Here is a 23620-nt window from a genome sequence, read left to right as displayed (position 1 = left end):
CAATGGGTGGCAATACAGTAAAGGGGAGAAGGATGGGATGGACTTCCTGAACCATATACAATATTTTAATTACTGAAATGAAAAAAAAATGATAAAGTAAACCCTAAAATTGAATGCAAACAAATGAAAAATAAACTTAACTGAGTATTAAATTAATAAAGTAAACACAGAAAAAAGTTAATCCAATTAATTTTAGAAAGTTGTCTGTGCACCCTTAAGTGGGATATATTCTGAGGACTAAGGAACTACAAAGAAATCTTGACTTTAGTTGATTTAGTGTTGATAGTGGTTACGTAATCTTGAAACTATTTTGAGTATACTGTAGGAAAGAAAAAGGAGTAAATATATAGATGTCACTGAGAACCGGAAAGAAGGGATATACCAATATGGAATGGGGGAAAGTGAAGAAAAACTGTAGTACATTTGAACTGGCAATACCATGGACTATATAGAGACTTTTAAATAACTCTATTTAGATATATTTCCTAGCTCTGTTCTCTAGGCCTGCTGAAAGAGCCCGGAAGCAATGGAACACTAGTCAATGAGTAGAACTAGCACCTCGACCTTGGTTTCCAAATATAATTCCTCACTAAAAAGCAACAAGGGGATTCTCTGGAGAAATAGGTGATCCCAGTCTGGGGCAGGGAAAGCATGTAATGACCTGGAATATTTCCTTGTACGGAAAGCAAAGACATAACTAAGGTTGAAGAGACATAACCAAACGTAATGCTTGAACCCAGACTAAATTCTGGATCCAAAAGAGAAAGGAGGTATAAAAGACACATTTGAGATAATGGGAAAATCTAAATATGGTCTGAGTATTAGATAATATTGAATTGATCATTTGACATTATTGTGGTTATTAAAGGAAAACACCATTCTCAGGAGACGTACACTGAAGTATTTAGAGGTGACATGTCACGACATCTGCAACTTGCAAATGGTTCAGCAAGAAAATTTCTATGTAGATAGTTTTATTCATAAAGGTCTCCAACTGGAAACAACTCAAATGATCATCAAAAGGCGAGTGGATAAACAAATGGTGGTATATCCATACACTGGAATACTATGCAGCAATAAGAGAGAAGCTACTGATCCACATGAAACATGGATGCAGCTCAGAATCATTATGCTGAGTGACAGAAGCCAAATACAAAAGAATACATGCTGTGTAATTACATTTACATAAAATTCTAGAAAATGTAAGCTAATCTGCAGTGTCAGATAATAGGTCAGTCATCGCCTGGGGCTAGTGGTGCAGGAAGAGATGGATTACAAAAGAGCATAAGGAAACTTCTGGGCACAATGAAACTTTTTGTCTTTGATTATGGTGGTGGTTTCATGGAAGCATACATCTGCCAAAAGCCATCAAATTGTATACTTTATACATACAGAGCGAAAAATGGAAGAAAATATGGCAAAATGTCAGCAGTTAGTTGAATACAGGAGAAGAGAATTATAGGTTACACTATTTCACAGTAGGTTTAAAATTTTTTCAAAACAAAAAAGTTTGGTGGGGCAAAGACAATTCACAAAAAGGTAAAAATGAACCCCCACACATAGGAAAAAATTTCAAACTCACTCATAATTAGAGAAATGTAAATAAAAATGAGATACCATTTCTCACCTCTCAGATGGCCAAAAATCAGTAACATTCTGTTGGTGAAGCTGTTGGAAAATGGGCACTCTGACACACTGCTAGTGAGAATGCACACAGTACAATACTGCTGGAAGGAAATCTGGCAAAACTTAATAATGAATATACCTATTTCAACTCAGCAATCCCACTTTTATGAATCTACCCTGAAAGATATACCCTTACAATTTGAAAATACACTTGCACAAGGCTATTCATGGCAGCACTGTTTGTAATTTCAAAATATTGAAAACAACCTACATGCCCACGCACAGGAGAGGGGTTGGATACACCCACACAATGGAGCACTATGCGGCTTCAAAAAGAATGAGGAAGTTCTTTACAAACTGAGAGGGAGTGAAATGCAGGACATACTGCTAGATGGAAAAAGCAAGGTGCAGAGGAGTATCTACAATATGCTAGAAAAAGAAAGAAGAGGATATTAAAAAAAAATGTACCTCCTCATTTCTGCAAAATGAAACACAGGAAGAATAATAAAGAAACTGAAGCAACAATGAGAGAGGGGTGGAAAAGGGGGGAAATGGGGCCTGGGTGGCAGCGACGAGGAGGAAGTGCACTTGTGAGTATATCTTTTCGTATAGCTCTGATTCTTTAGAACATAGTAATGTGTCCTATAGTTCCCAAAATAAACAAGTGAAACCAACCAGGATGCCAGGTGAACCTCAAATGGCAGCAAACACTAACAAATGAACCTAACTGCAGGCCAAATGAACACCACACTTTCTTTCTTTCTTTCTTTTTTAAGATTGACACCTGAGCTAACAACTGTTGCCAATCTTCTTCTTTTTTTTCCCTGCTTTTTTCTCCCCAAATCCTCCCAGTATATAGTAGCTGTATATTTTAGTTGTGGGTCCTTCTGGTTGAGGCATGTGGGACACCGCCTCAACATGGCCTAATGAGCAGTGCCATGTCCACGCCCAGGATCCGAACCCTGGGCCGCCGAAGCAGAGCGCACGAACTTAACCACTCGGCCACGGGGCCGGCCCCAAACACCACAGTTTCAGCACAGGTTGAAAAGGTTTTTTTTCTCTAGTTTGTTTTTTGGTTTGGACTTTCCTTAAGGTATTGTTTTCTTTTTGCCATGCATACAGTTTTTATTTTTACACGATAAAATACATGAATATATCTTTATACGTACAGCTTTTTGGTCATGCTTAGAAGGCCTGCTCTACTCCAAGATTTTATTTTCAACTTTGAAATTTTTTTCTCATGTGTTCATGGTTTCTTTTTCCTTTTATAATGTTTAAATCTTTGATGTATCTGTAATTAATTTTATTAGGAAGAACAGGACAGGAATATAACTTTTTTTTTTACCCCAGTGCTTCCAAAAGCAGTTGGAATCCATCTTTTCCGAATTCATTTGAAACAAAACCTTTATGGTGTTAAATTTCCATGTATTTGGTTCTTTCTGGATTCTCTATTCTGTTCCACTGTTTTTTCTATGCAAGGCTAAGTATCAAGCAATTTTAATTATTATAACTGTGTAATATTTTAATATCTGGTAGGGCAGTCCCATCCCTACCTTACTATTACACTTTTTCAGGATTTTCTTGATTAGCCTTACATCTGTATTTTTCCATAAAGTTTGGAATCTGTTTTAGTTCTCAACAGAATATTGTTACTGGAATGGGAAATTTCTATATTAATTTAGGGAGAACTAATTATTACTTAAATCTGAGTCTTTCAAACCAAGGTATGTCTTCATTTATTCAATATTTTAGATCACTTATTAATCACATATTCTACAATGGTATTGTTTCAAAAATGGATATATGGAGCTTCACTATAACAACATCAATTACTATTGCTCTAGTAGCCTACTCAGTACAGGGCAATGCCAAAGAATGGGCCCAAGACTAACTATCACAAGTTCTGCCATTTAAGATTTTCATCAGAAATAAAGGACTGTGATGTCACAGAAACCTACTATGCCAACATATTGTCCAACATAAAGACTTAAAATCATACTCAAATCTTGGTTTCTAAATACCAATCCTTAGTAAAAGGAATCAGGGCTTCTGAGAGAAATGACTGATTCCAGGGTTGGGGCAGGCAAAGTGCAGATGAATCTGGAATATCTTGTTGTGCCAGAAAAGTACAGCAGTGTTCAAGGAATGAAGGAGACATGTCAAAGGAGAAGGAACCAGCTTGAAGGGGCTCCCAATGGCCAAATATGAAAGAATTTTGGTACCAAAATAATGAGAGTAATGAATTAAACCTCACCAAATAAAATAGACTCTGTAAGTTCATACCAGTAATGATGACTATGATGATGAATAAATGAAGAGAGAAAAGGGAAAGTTCTTCCTAATAACAGAATGATGACCAATAACTATACAAGAAAATAGTAGAATTAGATAACCACCATTTTGTAACTAGCATGTTAATAACTAATTTGGGCAAAAATCAACAATGGATGCTAAAACAGTGAAATTTAGATGAGGAAAAAGTTATTTACACAGGTCAAACTATCTTCTCACAAATAACTTATGAATTGCAAAGGGGAAAATCATAATTTTATGGTGGAAAAACTTGGTAGTCACCACCTTAACTAAGCAATCAAGGGTAATATCACCAATGCTGGGACAGGTATCACGTGTCTCCTGATGTGATGCACCAAGGAAGGTACAATTTACGTAGGTAGTGCCAACATGCATAACCTGAATCACAAGGAAACAGATGAACCCCAACTGAGGGAGAGTCTAGAAAACAAATGGCCTATATTCTTAAAAAATATCAATGTCAGGAAAGGCAAAGGCAGGCTATGGAACTGTTCTAGATTTAAGAGACATAAAAACTAAATGCAATGCATGATCCTGGGTTAGATACAAGACCAAAAACAATTTTTTTCTATAAAGGACACTGGGACAACTGGCAAGATTTGAATAAGATCTGGATTAAATAATAATATTGTATTGATACTTTATTTCCAATTTTGATAATTATATTGTGGTTATATAGTGAATGTCCTTATTCTAAGGGAATATATGAAGTATTTAGGGGTAAAGGGACACAACGTCTATTGAAAGTAAGTTACAAATAAAGGTTTTTTTCAGGCATCCACATTTTCCATTTACATGACTGAGTTGGCAACACAAACTTCAATAGAGCCTGCTTATTTTCTGGAAGGCTCATCTATATTTAGGATAAACAGCCACTAGATGGCACTTTGTGATCTCCTAATTCCAGCAGCCTAGGTTTCCACAGGCAGCATTTTAGACTCAATTATAACTACAAAACAAACAAACAGAAAACTGGTGATCTTTAACAAAATACCAATATTAGGCAACCACCACACTCAAAATAGATGTTTTCACAATGGCCTACAAGGCCTTACATGATGTGACTTTTCATTGCCCTCCAAACCCTTATCTCTCTGACCTTATCTCTTTATGTCTGTGTTAAAGCGCTGCCTTTCAGGGAACTTCTTGACCCTCCTCAATAAAACAGCAGTCAGCTGCCTGCCCTTCCCATCCCCTTCCCCTGCTTCATTTTTCTTCAGCACTCTGGCATTTTATTGTATTCCTCTCCACAGTCCCAGAATATAAGTTTCAAGAGGACAGACTTTATTCTGCTCACTGCCCATATCCTAAATGCCTAGAAAACAAATACAAAAGGCACGTATCTTCTTCTTTCATCTTTAGCTATTACTCATTCTTCAGCTGAAGTCCATTACACCTCCCCCCTCCAAACCAGTCCCCTAATGGAACTAGATTATGAAGAGCCTCAAATGTCAGGCACTGAAGTATTTTATGTGGAAGAAAATCATCAAGAGATTTAAGCAGCAGAGTGTCCCTACAAAAGTGGGGCTTTAGAGAAATTCCTTTGGCAAGAAGGTGGTAAAACGTAGCAGGACTGAAAAACAAAGATGCAGGAGACACTGCAGAGGTAGCAGTCACAGTCGGGAGACACAGGCTTGATCCTGGCTCCATAGTTTCCCAGAGCTCCATGACTTTGGATAAACTGCCTGTCGAGAAGCTCTCTGTGCCTCAGGTGCCCGGTGTGTAAAATGAGGGCAGGAAAAATATCTACCTTATAGCGAACACAGAGGTTGCGTTTATCCTATGCTAAGTACAGTGCCTATACATAAATTTTAGCATTATATGTAAGAAATAAAGGAAAAGGAACAAGCAATTATCTGTTCACTTACTTATTTTTACTGAGTGTCTATAGGTACAGCAGGCATTTTTCTAGGTACTGGAAATGAAGATACGGGGAAAAAAAAAAGAGTCCCTGGTCCTTACCGTGTTTACATTCCAGCAAGATATGACAAAAAATAGACCTAATTCATCTGAATCTATCTGGTTCTTAAGTTTCCGTTGGTGAACAGCTAAAGTTGGGACAGCAAAGTCCTATTTCAATGTCTCTCAGGGAGATACATGTTCTATAACGTCAGGCTATGAGAAGGGCTAAAAAAAAAATTAAGAAGGGCAAGAGGACAGAGTATGCTGACATTATTTGAACTAGGGTTATGACTTTTGAGTAAAGAGGTGAGAGATGCTGGAGTCTAACCTGGAATGATTCAAAATAAAACAAATCCAGGAGCAAGAACTGATCTGAAGATGAGTGTTATGAGTCTTACAAATGATTTAGCTCTGGCTTCAAAAGACTAACTAAAAGCTGACTGGAATAAGCACCTTAGAAACTCTAGTCTACTTACATGTAAACTTTAATCTTCTCTTTCTTTCTGCCTTGGGAAATGAAGACTGAAGGATGTCCTAATGCAGAGAACTGTCTTCCAGGGACTGTGTTAGGGGTTGAATTGTGTTCCCCAATCAAAGGTAAACTCTAAGGTAAGAAAGCAAGCATGAGGAACAGAGTAGCCACCACAGCACTATACTCCAGCTCAGCACTGGGATAGGCACTCACGTGCAATTTCATTCTCAGAACCTCTTCATCTACAGATAAGGCAACTCAGACTCAAGGAAGTCAGATGGCATTGCCCAAGTTTACACAACAAGGGTGCTGGAGGCAAGCTGGAACCTGGGACTGTGTGATTCAAAAGGACAAGCTCTTTTTGGTCAACAGCATACGAGCATATGCTTACGTTATCCTTCCACCTAGAAACATGAGCATGAGTTACCTAATTTATCCCATTATATTCTTAATACAGCAAAGAAAAATACAAAATACATTCCTGTTAAATTCATTCTCAAAGGCATAGGTAGTCATAGAAGAGAAAGAAAGTATCAAGGAAGCTTGCCACTAAGCTCACATGTAGACAGAACCTGACATCTTTGATCAAATGGCTTGGCTGAAAGAACATTCAAGAATGTTCACAGGCTGAAGAGCAGCACAATTAAGAGCAAGTGAATGAGAAGACACAGTTGCCCATAAATTACATTCATAAGTAGTTACAAAATAAGGCTATCCTAGAATTTCAGGAAACAAAAGTTCACACGACTACCCCCACAAAGACTGGTAGCCTTTGTTTAAAATGCCTAGCCACTCAGAACAAAGTATCCAGAATTTGAGTAAATAATGTATAAAGTTCATTAACAGGACTCACGGCACTGGTATCTGTTCACCACTATTGGTGACAATTCTCATATGGTAGTTACAGTATATATATATACATGAAATGTTCTCAAACTTCTTCGTAAGCTATACTAAAATACCTATCAATGTTGTCCAAGGCATTTAAGACACCAATAAATTTATTACCCAACAGCAAAGAATTACACCTGGCTTTAACCTTCATCTATACAACTAAAGGCATACCATGGTACAAATGAACATGACTTTTATTTACCTAGCTCCTGCCAACTAACTTCTGTGTCCAGGGCTGCTTCTGGAAATGAACTTATTTTGTGTTTTCTGATAACTTTTCTGAAATCATTCCTTGTTAAAGTCGTTGAAAAACTGGATACTCCAGTCTTCATAACTGATCCCATGGGCCTTTTTCAAATTCCCAAAGTTAATCCTCCAGTAAGAGGCACACAGAACCACAGGGCTCTTCCGCAGCTGCGCTTTAGGAGAGTACCTGAGGAAGCATTAAGCCTACTAATTAGGCCTGCTAATACCTAACCCTCACCCTGAAGACTCCAGGGCAGAGATTACAAACTGCAGGCTGCCAAATCCTGCCCTTAAATTTTTGTTTACAAGAGTTAAAAAATAAATCAAAATAGTCACGAACACTAAACAACCTGGAGAATCACATAAAAACAAAGATTTCCAGGGTCTCTCAAAAATTCTGAAGACCTGGTAACAGTGGACTCATCTTCTCACAGGAGAACCAGCAAAAGCTAAGTCTCTTCTTCTTTCCACATAAAGGACGAGGCCCATTCTACACATTCTAACAATCACCACTCCCTTTTGGCTTACTCAAGAGTATGCTTCATAAGCCACATTCCAAAAAGAAATCAACACAATCGCAAATTACATACAATATTCATTTTAAACTAAGAACACAGATGACCCAAATTCTGCAAGATTTGGAATTCTTTACAAAAGCCAGATATATAAAATGAAGGAAAAATGAAACAAATGAATCCGTATAACCAGGTGGTAACACAATCACACAGCAAGGAACTAGCCCATGTAACTTTAAAACTCAGTAATTTGATTCAATATCCCTAGTGAAATTACCCTAAGAACAATAACAACAAAAAGTCATTAAGTTTTCTTCAGTAATCATATTGTTGGTGGCAGTGTTGGCACTGTCATTCTGAGACTACTTTGTATTTATACTGTGGGAAAAAGAAAATGAGCAATCATGTTGGTGCTGTTGAGAACTGGGGTTTTCAGCCTGGAAGAAAGGAGACAGAGATATAAAAATCAAAGGTAAGAGAAAAGTCCCTGGGTCACTTAATTTGATTTTTAAGCATAACATTAACTGATGATTTTTAAAAAAAAAAAACCACAACTTATTTCCTAGCTCTAATCACAGAAAAGGCCTAGAAACAATGACTAACTCAATAGCAATAAGCACCTAAAGTGCCCAGATTGTGATCTCCAAATGCCATTTCCCATGAAAAGGCTTCTTAGAGAAAGGGTTATTTCCCGGTCTGGGGCAGAAAATGTACAAGATAAGTCTTGACAAATTGTCATACCAGATAACAAAAAGTTATCAAAGATGCCTGAGATTGAGACAAATGGACTCAGGGGTCATCATGAAGGGACTTCAACTGGTCAAAGACAAGACAATTAATAAAATAACCACACACACTACAAAATGCATGAATATTGAAAACATTATGCTAAGTAAAAGAAGCCAATCACAAAAGACCACGTATTTTATATCCAAACTAGGCAAATCCAAAGACAGAAAGTAGATTAGTGGTTGCCTAGGGTCGGAGGTGGGGTAGCATGGGGGTAATGAGAAGTGACCGCTAACGGGCGCAGGGTTTCCTTTTGGGGTGATGGAAACATTTCAAACTTATTAGATCATGGCGATGGTTGCACAACTCTGTGAACACACCAAAAATCACTGAATTGTACACTTTAAACAGGTGAATTTTATGGTATGGAAATTATACCTCCATAAAGCTGTACAAAAAAACCCAACTACAATGGATTGAACCAAAATATGTTTAAATCTGTGAGTTTATAATCAAGTAAATCTTTATTGGTCATTTTGGAGGATGCTAGGAATCAAAATCACTATTTTGAAAACCGGAAAGTATCAGGTATTTATCCTGTCTCTCATACATGTGAAGTGTCTCTGGGTAACCAAAGAGATGAGGTGAAGTTTCTCTTTATAAAAGCATTACAATTAAAGATTTTCTTATTTTTCCTTTTTCTCCCAATGCCCCCCGGTACATAGTTGTGTATTTTTAGCTGTGGGTCCTTCTAGTTGTGGCATGTGGGACACTGCCTCAGCATGGCCTGATGAGCAGTTCCATGTCCGCGCCCAGGATCTGAACCGGTGAAACCCTGGGCCGCCGAAGCAGAGTGTGTGAACTTAACCACTCGGCCACAGGGCCGGCCCCAAAAGTACTACAATTAATAGATTAAAGAATATTACCACTTTGCAACCCTAAATAAAATAATGGATCTAGGCAATTATCAATGGCCACTTAACATCACAACAAAAGAGTCAACCAGACAGTAGGTGCCTTCTGATAGAAGTATATACCACCACCTAAGAAGCAGTCTAGCAAAAACAAACTTGCAAAGAAAAAAACCTCATGGAGAACCTACAGATAAAAAGACTAGGGGCCGGCCTGCCGAGTGATTAAGTTGGCGCGCTCCGCTTCCGCGGCCCAGGGTTTCGCAGGTTCGGATCCTGAGCGCCGACATGGCACCGCTCGTCAGGCCACGCTGAGGCGGTGTCCTACACAGCACAACCAGAGGCACTCACAACTAGAATATACAACTATGTACTGGGGGGCTTTGGGGAGAAAAAGAAAAAAAGGAAGATTGGCAACAGATGTTAGCTCAGATGTCAATCTTTAAAAAAAAAAAAAAAAGACTAGAGAGACCTTTCAAGCAGTGGCAAAGGAAGGACCTCACGAATCCTGACTCAAACAAACTTAAAATTAGCAGGGAAATTTGAACACTGAATGGATATTTGATATTAAGGACTTATTTTAAAAAATTTTAGGTGTGACAATAGTACTATAGCTATATTTTAAAAAATTAAGAGCCCATATCTTACAAAATGATACAATGTCTGGGGGGTTCCTTTAAAGTAAGATGGAGGGGAGTAGAGGAGAAGATACAGATGAAACAAGATTGGCCATAGTTGATAACTGTTGAACTTGAGATCAATACGTGAAAGATTATTTTGCCATTTTCTCTTTATATTTGAAATTTTCCACAATAAAGTTTTTAAGGGCAATAATGCTGCCAATTCTACACATTGGAATTACCGCATTTCACAAATTCAAACATAAATATCTCTTACCATTCATATCTCTGAAATCAAGACACATCTTACAGAGAATGTTGTATCAGCTTAACTGGTATTTTTTTCTTAATGATACATAAAATGGTGTATTTAGAAACCAACAGCATCTTAAATTCCATGAAAAAACTAAGATTACAAATATTTCTAGATATCTATTTCTCCTTAGCTAAATCATTATTTGCATTGTCCCTGGAAAGGAAGAGTTCAAAAAAACAGCTATCCAAATTTTCTTGTTTTTTTTCTGCTTTTTCTCCCCAAATCCCCCCAGTACACAGTTGTATGTTTTAGTTGTGGGTCCTTCTAGCTGTGGCATGTGGGACGCTACCTCAACATGGCCTAATGAGCGGTGCCATGTCAGTGCCCAGGAACTGAACCGATGAAACCCTAGGCAGCCTAAGCGGAGCGTGTAAACTTAACCACTCAGCCACGGGGCCGGCCCCTATCCGAATTTTCTTACTTGCTTGGAATTAATTCAGTTACAGCAAGATAAGTATTAAAACAATACTTTAGCCAATATAAAAAATGAACTTAGTCCCCAAACTAGCATGAGTGGTAGAGAGGATCTGGAGAACATGGAGCAAAAGTCTACCTAAAGTGGGGAAAGAAACTTGTGCAGTTATTCCACCAGGTCTAAAAAATATAATAAAAACTGATTCTAGCTGGCCAGTCTGCCTTTTCTTCATTTGTAATAAAAGAGTTCCTAAGCACTCACAACTTTAGCACTTCAACAAGTTGCTTGTTTCAAGCAGTCTAAAGGAAGATGGCAATTTGGCAAGTATCTGCGCCTCACTGTAGTAGAAACACTAACATAAACAAAATTCACTAACATGTATAAACTTACTGAGGAAGAAGAGAGGACAAGAAAATATTTCTGACGGCAATTCTAGAAATGCAATTTTGCAAGTACATACTCTAATGGAGTCACACAATTAAAAATGCAACTGTTTTTTAAAGATATGACAGTTGTCATCGATAATTTCAAAGGTAAAAAGGAAAAGATAGATTAGCCATATTTTTAAAAAAATCAATGTAGTCAAAAACACACTATAAATGAAACTTGAAAGGCTAACAAGCAGCTGAGAAGTACAAACCTGCCACGTGACAAAAGATATATTCTTAATAGGTCTTAAAATCAAGAAAACGATCAACAATCCAATATAAAAATGAGCAAAAGATAGGAACAAGCTAATAAATATATCCCCCAAATGTTCAATCTTGTTGGTAATACATGAATTAAAACAAGATACCTTATAGATTACTAGATTTGGGACGCTTTTGCAAGTAATACAGCCAGTTCTGGTGGCTAAGCAGGAGATGCGAGAATATCCCTACTTCCAACGCTCTGCCTGGCGCAGTCTTCCTTCCTTCACTTCCTCTAAGTGTCACCTTCTCATTGTGGCCTCCACTCACCCTATTTAAAACTGCATCTCCATCCCCACTTCTTAATCTCCTTTATCTTCCTCTATTTTTCCACCTTATCACCTAACATACTATGTAATTTACTTATTATATCTATTGTTTATTCTCTGTCTCCTCCCATTACAATAAAGCTCCTGAGGACAGGGATGTTTTTCTTTCAGTGATGTATCACAAGGATGGAAAACTGCTTGGGACATGGTAGGTGTTCGAAAACTACGTGTTTAATGAATAGGAGGTAAAGTGGTTAACTTTTTCTGGAGAAAACTTCTACAATATGAGTCAAAAATCTTTAAAATGTACATACCATTTTACATTTCTGTAAAATGTACATACTTCTAAGAATTTATCCTAAGGAAATAATCACTGATGAGAACAATATTTATCCAAAAGATTATTCATCTTAGCTGTGAATTGTGAAAAACTGGAAACAGCCTACAGTGGAACATTTAAAATGATATGTAATATTTAATGCTATGAAAAATGTTCATGGTACTGTTAACTGGAGAAAAGTATACCCAATGATTTCATTTTTGTCTTAGAAAGCATATACATGTTTATTAATAGGAACTAAAGTAAATTACAGTGCATCCATTTAATGGAATGCTAGATGAAGCTACTCTCTCTGTCCTGATATGGAATCATTTCTAAGACAGTGAAAAAGGCAGACCTTAAAAAAAATAGTAAGGCTGCACTATATGGAATTGATATAGAACCAATTTCCAAGGCACATTGTTAAGTGTAAAAAGCATCCAATACCATTTAATTTTTAAAAAATCTTTCAAGTTTATGCCCTCTACTCTCTGCCAGATAAAAACGTTGGAAATTTTTAAGCATTTTCCCTAAATTTTCAATGCAAAAATTACATTTTTGGAAAATTAAGAAATAAAACCATCTCCTCTCTGACTTCATAGATCAGCGAATGCTAGAATGAGCGAAAGCACTTCTCCAGCACAAATAATTTTACTACCAAATTTATACTAAACCCATAAGGTTCTTTAACTGCAAATAAAGTGAAAATTACTCTCCAAACTAACTTCCTAAGCTAAGTAATAAAATTATTAGATATGAAATCCATTCTGGAATTATGTTCCATAGAAACAATTTTTCAAAAGCAGACATAAACTGTGCTAAAGTATAAAAGCTTATGGCAAACAGATAAAGGTACACAGCTATTGGTATACACATTGAAAACTGAATGCTCAAAGGGAGGGAGAGCACTGTACCCTTTTAGAGACACAGCCAGTGGGCCATGAAAAGGTACCTAAGCACCCAGGCATCCTGAGGTCCCTTAGTCAGAAGCCTCTGTTCACTCAGCCTCTACTTTATTTGTCCTCAGACACAGCAAAAGGAATTGCCATTTGGCGACAGCAATGGTTAGTACCCAGGGCTTTGGGGTATGTCAGACCTGGGCTGGAACTCCAGCTTTATAATTTTCTAGGGGAGGAACGCGGCAAACCTCAATTTCCTTATCTGTAAAGTAAAACGGAGATTATTACCAACTAGTTAATGGTAGTAAGTAAGAGTACAGTGTCTGGACAAGTTAAATGGAGAAGGAATTCTTCAAATAAGACAACTAAAAATCCCCAAGTCAAATCTTTCAGCACAGTGAAAGAACCCAAAGGAAACAAATACTCAAGAGCACTGAGCTGGAAGGCAGGAGCCCTGGATTCCAATTTCGACCCTGCTACAACCAGCTCCAGCTCCACGGGCATATTATTTCATATACGTAGGTTCTAGTTTTAAGATCTACAAAATCAGGGGACTGAAAATCTTTCCCACCTGTACCACACCATGACCGAATTATCAGGATGCTATTTACAGTTGTATTCCCAAAAGTTTCTAAAATTTTTCACTTAATGCTTGGGTTTTTTCTTTTTTTTTTGATGAGGAAGATTGGCCCCTAGCTAACACCTGTTGCCAATCTTCCTCTTTTTGCTTGAAGGAGACTGTCACTTAGCTAACATCTGTGCCCATCTTCCTCTATTTTATGTGGGATGCTGCCACAGCATGGTTGGACCAGCGGTGCTAGGCCCACGCTTGGGATCCGAACCTGAGAACCCTGGACCGGCAAAGTGGAGTGCACGAACTTCACTAAGCCACCAGGCCGGCCCTAATACTTGGTTTTTGTAACTTCGGTCCTGATGGGTTTTCATCGTGGCTGAGCTAACAGTCACAACAACACCTAAGACTATTTCCTTAACTAAGTTATCTAAGACAAGACTGATAAAAAAGTGGCAAAATCAGAATTCAAACCAGATCTGACTCACTCCAAAGACCAAACTATGGCATTCTTATTCCTCAGACCTTCTCCCTGACTAACCTGGTAACTAGCAGTTTGCCTTTCCAAAACGACTGGAAGTCAGGAGTGCAGTCAGGAGTCATGGAGCAGAGTCAAGGTACCTGAGTCAGGTGGGGCTTGAAGCTCTGACATGGTACTCTAACCAAGTTAATTAATGAGACAGTTCAGCTACTTAAAAGGAGGCTGGAGAAACAAAAAAGAAAGGTAAAACTATTAACTGAAAACAAACAGAAAGCACCTCTGAAACCAGAGGTAAATGGGGGTGGTTCATTCACACATATTTTCAGGAGTCAAAGTTGTACAAGATAAAACATTCAGTAAAATAACTGCTAGATTATTTGTATCATTCAAGTGCTTTTGTGCAAGTATGGAAATAATTAAAAACACAAATAACTCTAGGTTACCCACCATAGTGAATGGAGTAATAACAGATAATCCAAAGCACATCTATTTGGCTTTAGAAATAAAGCATATGGTTTAAATAGACAATCCAAAGTAATGAATATCTCGTGTTAAAAATAAAATATATGGTCACCTATATATATTTACCTTCCAAATTACAGGTTGATTTAGGCTATACCAAGATTAACTTCCATGTGGAGAGACGAGGACCAATGACTTCCAAATAATACAGTGAATAATAAAATCACCACCTCCTTACATCAGCAGAAAATATAACATTTTATAACACATTCAGATCAGCTCCACAGGGAATAGCAAAACTAAAGCACATAAAAAGGTAACATTTAAATCCCCACTGCCTACTAGAACCAGGTTAGCTCCTTGATGTTTCCATTAAACCAATCTGGGACTAAAACCTGGTTTTTGACTAACTCATACATGGATAATCAAGAGGCAAATACACACACATCTATAAACTCACATTTAAATACGCTGGTTATCAAGCACTTTGCAAATGAAAAAATTTCATAAGACAGTTGATAGAAATGGAGCAAGAGGTGAGATACCTACCACTTTAGCTCTATCGATAGAGGTCATTATGTGCTCTCCTCAAACATTAGGTAGCCGCCAAAAGCAACACACACCCACACACACCCACACCACCCCCCACCCCCACCCCCGGAGTGTCATTCAGAAAGAGAACCTAGGAAAACCTCTGAAATGCGTTTTATCAGCTCAGGAAGAATTAGTCGGCGTGCAACTCCACATATCATCAAGAAAATGAAAGAGTGTCGCGAAAATAATGCGTTTTCTTCCTGGATACAAATTATCTAAAGGACGATTCCCAAGACCCTTTGCAATTAGACGCTGGTGCAAGATGAAGTTCTCTAGGCTAAGCCTCCCTTGCAGAAGCCCTCTACCGGGCGCGCCTGCGAAGCTGCGCCCAACTTCTGCGTCCTCCCGCAACAGCGCTGAGCCGCGGTTCTGCACCCTGCCGACCAAACCCGACGTGTGGCCCTTAACACACCACATCGGAACCACCGAGAGTGCTGGCTCAAGAACCTCCCCGCCCCTCTTGCGAGGCCCACTCCACAAAGCATCTGCACCCAGGGCGCGGGCTTGCGGCTCAGGGACGAGCAGCACGAACAGAAACCGGCTGTGGCCACGCCGGTCCGCCCGCACACGGCGGGGAAGGCGATGCGCCCCGCAGGCTCGGGAAGCCGACCGCGCCGGGGACAGACCCGAGCCCTCCTCGAGGACCGGGAGCGCGCGGCCGGCAGACCAAAACAGAGAATTCATCCCAGGACTGCCCGCCGGCCTAGCGTGCAGACGCAGCTGCGGAAGCAGGCACGGAAGCCAGCGGACTTCACACACCGCCCGATAATGATCTACCAGCTCCGCCGGGAGGCCCAGCCCGGGGAGCGGCGCCTCCTCTCCGGAGTCGGGAGGCAGTGCCCGGGTCCTCCTCCAGCGGCCTTTCCAGCAGGCCCGGGACTGCGGGGACCCAGGCCTGGCCTTCGGCGACAGAAGCGCCCTTCCGCGCGCTTCCCGGGGAGCGACCCTCCAGGCCGCCCCGCGGCCATGTGGCCGGAGCCGCAGGGTGCCCAACCCCGGCGCCCGTGCCAGCCGCGAAGCCAGCGGCGAGGAGGTGCGGGAGGAAATCCAAAGGATGGGATGTCGGGGGACGAGACTCACTTCCTTTGGGCTTTGTCCTTCTTGGCCTTGGTCCTTTTCTTTCGGGCCTGGAGCGCAAGCACTGCGGGAGAGAGGGATGGATGAAGGGCGAATGCGGAGGAAAGCAGGCGACCGAGGTGCGGGTGGAGACCCAGCAGGGGCGCGAGGCCCGGGCGCGGGGCCTGCCGGAGGGGCGGCTGCGGGGCGAGGGCGCGGCGGCCGGCCGGGGGGCTGGCGGGCCCCGGGGCGCAGAGCAGCGCCCAGGCGGGGTGCGCCGGAGGGGGCTCGGACCGCGTCAGGGGGCCGGCGGGCGGGGGTCTGCCTCGCCCGCCGAGCGCCGGGCCCTGGAGCGGCCCCAAGGCGCGGGCCGGCCCGGCGGGGAACAAGGGGCGATGAGTGCCGGCGCGGAGGGGCGCCCGGGCTGAGGGGCGCGGACGGGCGGCCCAAAGGCGGGGGGTGAGGGGCGGCGCCACCTCCGTGGAGGGGCGCCGCACGCCCGGGGACCGACTGCGGCGGTTAGGCGAGCTCCCGGCGCTGGCCCGGGCCTCGCCCCGCCGGCCGTTGCCCCTCGTGGCGGAGGCCGCTCCACCGCTCACCTTTCCGCTCCATGGCGAGACCGGTAACCGCCAGGCGCCTGCGCACTCGAGCGGCGGTGACTCCCGCTCCCGCCGCGGCCCAAAACCCAGCCCGCGCACACCCCGCCCCCCAGCTCCCGCCCCGCCCCCGCCCCCACGACGGCGCGCGCCTGCGCATTGAGCGCGGAGCCTACCACCTGCTCCCGAGAAGGGGGGGCGGGCAGTGAAGAATGGGACGGGGCGGAAAGAACGCGGAGCGCGAATGCTCAAGGCGGCTTGGAGAACCGAGCTTGGAATCCCGGCGGGGTCAGGTTGGTTCTGTTTGCCGGGCGGTTGCCCCTTAGGAAAGCGAAGAGCGTGGCGTTGGGCTCCCCGCGTGCTGAGTCAGAGCTCCGCAGCCAGCTGGAATCTGCCTCAGTTTCCTGGCCTGTAAAACGGGCTGATCAGGTGTGTCCCAGTTCCTTCGCTGAGCTGTTGTGAGGGCCAATTGAGGTATTACATAAAGAAAATGGGGGGGGGGAGTTACAAGTGACAAAGAGAAGGAAGTGGGAGCATCACGAAAGAAAGACTGGAGGGAAGCAACCTGTGACCCCCATCGTCCCTTAAAAAGTGAAAACTTTAAAAGCGAATTTTCTTTTAAAATTTCAAGTTTGAATGAAGACTGCAAAGGAAGGAAGGGGAAAAATAAAAACAACGTTTTCTCCTTTTATGATTTTATCTTTTCGGTACGTGATAAACACGGTTGTCATTATTTATAGGATGTTTTTGTACGTTTCTTAAGTGCATTGTCTCATTTGATGTTCATGACAACTTAAAGGCAAGGTAGTTATTACCTCCATTATACAAAGAAACTAAAACTTGGAGTGGATGTGTACTCAGAATCTTGGTGTCCTGACCCAGTGATTCAGTCATCAGACCCTTATTGTAAAGCAGGGTTAGCAAAGTTTTTCTCTAAAGGGCCATATAGTAAGCATTAAGGCTTTGAACCATAAGATGTCTTTCTCAACTGTTCATCTCTGCCACTAGAGCTCAAAAGCAGTCATGGAAAATAGGGGCGGTCTGTGTTCCAATAAAGCTTTATTTATGGTCCCTGAAATTTGAATTTCGTGTAATTTTCATGTGTCACAAAATACTATTCTTCCTTGATCTTTTCTCAGCTGTTTCAACCATTCTCGCCTCAGGCCTTAGTTTGCCAACCCCTGTTGTAAGGTATTGCAGCTGAACAGGATGGAAGCTTCTGAAGACCCTTGCCCGAAAAGAAGTTAGACTCTAGGAGGGAAGACAGACAAGTAATTGACTGAGAAAGGAAGATGAAAATACAATAGTACTGCACAGGTCAAGTGTGAGGGCTTGGGCGGGATTTTATTGAGCAAAGTAAGTAATTAAGCCTGGTCAGGGAGGAGGCAGCCTTTGAGCCGGGTCTTGGGAAATGTGTAGGATTTCCACAGGTGGAGAAGGAGGTGTCAGGCATTTCTGCATGAGAAAATCAATTGAGCAAAAAGACACAGGCTTGGAAACTTACGGGCGGGGGCTAGGGCTGGTAATGACTGAAGAGGTGAAGTGGAACGTGAGGCTGGAAATGTAGGTTGGCCAAATTTGAAATTTAGATAATTAATCCTTATTGCATGGAACCTGAATGATAGCATTTCTGGGTGTGTTGCAAAAGAGGACAGCACCTGTTGGCCAAGGAAAACTGCAACCCAGTTTCCTCCTCTCTCTGTTGGGGCAGAGTTGGGGCCGACAGTGAAGCCGTGGAGTCTGAGGGTTCTGCCAGCTCAGGAAAATCACACGTGGCTTAGAAAAGACAGGAGCGAGCTGGTGGCTGAGAAGTCCCAGAATCGGGAAATTACTCCCCACCAGAAAGTACATTCTATGGGGGTAGGAATCCTATTTGGGTTTTCCTTGATGTATCCTCAGTGCTTAGCACAGTGTCTGGCACTTAGTAGGTGCTCCAGTAATTTTCTAATCAAAGAGTAAATGATGTGCAGTTTATGAAAAAGCTCTGGACAAGAGAGAGAAGACACGGAGAGGGACAGTGTGAGAGCCGTGCTAAAACCCAAATGGGTGACTGCAATCCATCAAAAAAGAAATAAGTTTAGGTTGGCATGAATTGGTCATACCTATTCTGACTCTGAGTGACTATTGCTTCTCTCTCTAAGAGTTTACTAACCATCTGTTTAATAACTCTTTTGAGAATTTTTCCAGAGTCAATGTCAAGTTCACTGGACTGAGTTCCCAGAATTGACCATTTCTCATTTTCATCTGTTTTTCCCCATTATCTCAGCATGCTTCAGTTCTCCACACTTTTTCTAAAGTATCTGTAATTGTTCATGTAAGTTAGTTTGTTTTATCCCCCTGTTCTAAAGCCTATACCTTTTTTTTGTGCTTCTTGCTTTAAATATAACTTTAAAAATCACTTTTCCCCCCCAGTTTGACAGGGCTTGTCCTCTTCTGGACTTTACCCTTCCAGAAGTTATTCTTAAAAGTGGTGGCCGTTCTTTGGTAGTCATTCTCAGTTACATGCATGCCCCTCTCCCACAACTGTTTTTTTGTAAGTCCTTTTAAAAGTAGAATTATTCAGAGAACGTGAGCCCGTATTTATCACTGCTCATGGGCAGTGTCAGAATTTAATTTCTGAGAAGATCCCATTCCTCTTGAGCTAACTTAACTTTTTAAGACTGCCCTGGGATCTTCCCTAATGCTTCTTGGAAATTTTTGAAATCTGAGCACCTAAAGGGAAGGACACATGTTTTATCACATCCAGCCTTCCCTGCCGTGCATGACGACCACAAACTCTGACACTTTGTCCAGACTTTGATCTGACTTAAATCCCAAGTATCACTTCCCCTATGGCTTCCCCTATGTCCTGCGAGATGAAATGGACAACAGAAGAAAGTAAGAAGATGTCAGATGCTTTATTTGGAGTGATAGAAGATTCCCAGTACATGTCTGCATAATTGGGGACCCCAACAGACCTTTATCTTGCCTTCGTGTTAGTTTTGTGAAGTATTTTGGGAAAATATAATTATATGCTAGGCTTGAGTATCAGGAAACATATGGCACATTCAACAGAATAATCGATGGGAATTGAATGAAGGGTTTGAGGAGTGGAGAGGATTAAGGGAAACCGACAAGGGATGGTAAGGCATCTGGGGACTGGCAACAGCAGGTGTCTTTATCACCCCTAGGCCTGAAGGGACAAGGGCGGAGGTGTTCCCAGAACCCGATGAGAGCTTGTGTTGGTCTGCGAGGGTTGCCGTAATGAAGTCCCACAAACTGGGGGGCTTAAACAACAGAAATTTTTTCCTCACAGTTCTGGAGGCTCGACGTCTGAAACCAAGGTGTCAGCAGGGTTGGTTCCCTCTCAGGACTGCGAGGCAAGGATCTGTCCTCTTTCCTTGGCTTGTAGATGACCATCTTCTCCATATCTCTTTATATCATCTCAATCTGTGTCCAAATTTCCCCTTTTCATAAGGACATCAGTCATATTGGAATAGGACTCCTCCTAATGACCTCATTTTAACTTGATTTCCTCTGTAAAGACCCTATCTCCAAATAAGGTCACCTGAGGTACTGGGGGCCCAATATCTTTTGGGGGGGACACAATTTAACCTGTATCAGAGCTATAGCAGTAGTAAGGGGCTGCCTGACAGCCACTGTGCCCTTTGGTAAAGGGACATAACCATGACCCAGCAAGGAAATAAATGTCTGACTTCCTTGTCTTCTTATCCTCCCAGGCTAATGCCTCCCACTGACAAACATAACTGGAAGTTAGAAGGCAAGGGTGCCTGGGTGATGCAGTCCATGCAAGCCAGCCTCCCAGGGTGCAGGGCGGGGTGGAGAAGGGGGGAGGGTGAATCTGGAGGGGCAACCAGAGAATAGGCAGCACAGCCTGTCTGGGCAGTCTGTGGGATACACCCGGAGCAGCCAGCACTTTCCAAGCAAGTTAGCCTCTTGGGCTCCCTGATTCCTGAAGATCTTTGAGAAGAGATGCTGCTTGAAGATAACCCCCTTTCTGGCTTTGTTCTCTAAAAGCTTAAGCTTCACAGGGAAATTGTGCTGGAGTAAAGGGTTGGGGGGAGTAGGTGGGAGTGATGAGTAAAAGCCTTGGGTTGGTGGGGTGGGAAACTGCATAAGTTCCTCGAGGTCTCAACTCTGTCCTTTTGGATGCTGTGGCCACAGCGTGAAGGTTGGAGAGGGGAGGAGATCCTTCAGCAATGAAAGCGTTACAGAGATTGGTGGTTCTGGAGGCAGATGGAGCCCTTGCTCTGCTCCCTGGAAGTGCTTTGGGGAGGCAGCAAGGTGTTATGGGCTGACCTAAGCTGACCTTGTCCCACTCCAAGTTCTTTTTCGTTGGTAATGATACCTGGCGGAGAAGTGGAAGTGATGAGGATTTGCCTGCTCTGCATCCTCACTCCTGAGATATGAAGAAAACAAGTTTAGACTCAGATCTGCCACACACGCACATTTGTTAAACATTCATTAGCAGGCAGGCACAAAACAGCTCCTGTGACGTATGTAAGTTCTTTGAGGTCTCTGTCCTTTCGGATGCTCTGGCCATGGCATGAATGAAAGCTTTTCTTAAGGTGGGGGCAACGGTATCCCAGAGGCAGGACTCTTTCGTTGCATAGTGGGCATCAGGCAGCCAGAGATGGGGTCTCCCTTATGCTTCGTTCTGCTGTTCAATCCTAATCAATGCCAGGGGTGTTATCAGAAACAGGTTTTCACTGGTGAAATGAATTGCTTGTTAATTTGTGTAATGGATGTTATAAAAGAGCTGTTATCGGCAAAATCTGTGGTATTCAGTTACTCCGAACCACTTGGTTGAAGCTGCCTTCTGATTAGAATGTTCGCCACCACTCCTGGAGTGGGCATTGCTGATTAGAACGCGAGCTGCACCAGGATGTAACTTCAAGTAACTGGCACCAGCAAATGTCATCCTGTCTTTGCGAAATGTTTTAATATGCCCAAGTATTTCGTTTTAGAGAAGTAGATTTATTTCTTAAACATGCCAATTTAAAAGAAAGAAGCAATCTGGGAGTCCAACACTAGGGGAATGTTAGGAAAGTTTTCCAGCACATCCCCTCTATGCGACTTGCCAAAACAGGGATGTGCTGGATCCCTACCTAAGGCTCTGGAAGTACCAGAAGAGCTTTCTTAAACATTCTCACCTAGAATATGCTTCCCTAGCCTTGCTTCCAAGGATGAATGCCAAAATACTTTAAGGTAAATTATAAACATCATAAGATGTGGTGTCCCTAGGAGGCTGCCAGGCCAAGGAAGATGCTCCACTACATTTAACATGTTCAAAGGACCATGCAGACCTGGACAATAAAAACAGTGGACCGAAGATCAAAAGTCTTTTCCCTGTTTTCTGAGCATAAACCTCAGACTCTTATGTGCCCCTAAGGAGAGAAGCTTCATAATGACCAGGATTTAACTTCCATAGCTTGGCAATTTCAGGGTCAGAGTGAAGACAATTTAGGAAACATATAGAAATGGCCAACATGGTTTACACATTCGAGTTCTGATTCCTACCTGCTATGCAATGTCAAATCCATTATTCTTTTCCTTCTTTCAGATACTTTGCACCATGCTCACCTTCGTGATGAACATTGATTGGCATTAGACTAAGAGCTGTGAGAGGCAGAAAAGGAAAAAACACAGGCCTTGACCTGTAGGACTTAATAGCTACCTTAGATAATAATTACTGTTTACTAGGCACTGTTGTCCGTCAATCCTCAAACAATCCTAAGAGATAGGTACTGTTGTCATCATCTCTGTGTGACGGATGAGGAAACTGAGGCACAACCAAAGTAAGAGGCAGGGTTTTGAATCTGGGCCGCCGGGCTCGCGAATTCATGCTCTTCATTGCACACCACATCACCTATTTAGTTTAGTGGGGGATGGACGCATAAATAAATAGATACAGGGCACAATGGTAGATGCGCAAAGTACCACAGGAGCACAAGAGGCCCACTGCGCTCAGGATTTGAGGAGGGGGCACCACGAGAGAGGCATTTCCTGAATGAGATGGCACCTGGGCAGTGTCGGAAAGCACGAAGAGGAATCAGCTGGGAACAGAAGGGAGGAAAGAAAACTGCAGCCAGAGAGGAGGGCATGGTAAGTAGGGGGAACCATAAACACGCAGTATCACTGGAGTGTCAATGCAGGGGGCAGGTGGAAGGTAGTTTGCTCGACAAACACTCAGTGGCCCCTTCTCTGTGCAGACATGGTGCTGGGGGCATAGCATGGACAGAACGTCTAAAGAACTTGAGCTTTCAAATATTTTGCTCCCTTACTCACCAAAATAACTTTTTGCAAACTTTGCAAACTATGCAAAACACTCAACAAACTAGAAATAGAAAGGAACTTCCTCAACCTGATAACGTGCATCTCTGACAAAACCCACAGCTAACGTCGTCATCGGTCGTATTTAATGGTGAAAGACTGAGTGCCTTCCCCTTAAGATCAGGAAAAAGATTAAGGATCGCGACCCTCAGCACTTTTAGTCAGTATTATACTGGAGGTTCTAGCCTGGGTCACCAGGCAATAAAATTAAAGAAAAGGCATACAAATTGGAAAGGAAATTGATACTTTCAAATAAAAGTGTTAGATCATAGTTTTGAATGCCATCAAATGGAATTTAAATACAGTAGCAATTCGATATCCACCATTTATATATGTAAAAAAAGTAAAATCGCTGTTAACTATAACAAAATTTTACATTACTCCCTTTTCTC

At 42.1% G+C, this 23620-nt stretch overlaps 1 protein-coding gene across 1 annotated transcript in view; it reads right to left on the bottom strand.

The window, feature by feature from the left end:
* SRPK1 (SRSF protein kinase 1) overlaps nucleotides 1-17091 on the bottom strand; it is a 91426-nt gene extending 74335 nt beyond the window's left edge. Inside the window, 2 exon segments of the mRNA XM_070515021.1 lie at nucleotides 16324-16821; nucleotides 16823-17091. Coding sequence (XP_070371122.1) covers nucleotides 16324-16821; nucleotides 16823-17055 — 731 coding nt within the window. The 5' untranslated portion in view covers nucleotides 17056-17091.
* Between the last annotated feature and the right edge of the window lie 6529 nt (nucleotides 17092-23620).

This window comes from Equus asinus, chromosome 8 (assembly GCF_041296235.1).
Source record: "Equus asinus isolate D_3611 breed Donkey chromosome 8, EquAss-T2T_v2, whole genome shotgun sequence".
Lineage (NCBI taxonomy): Eukaryota > Metazoa > Chordata > Mammalia > Perissodactyla > Equidae > Equus > Equus asinus.
This window is presented reverse-complemented; position numbering and strand designations above follow the sequence as displayed.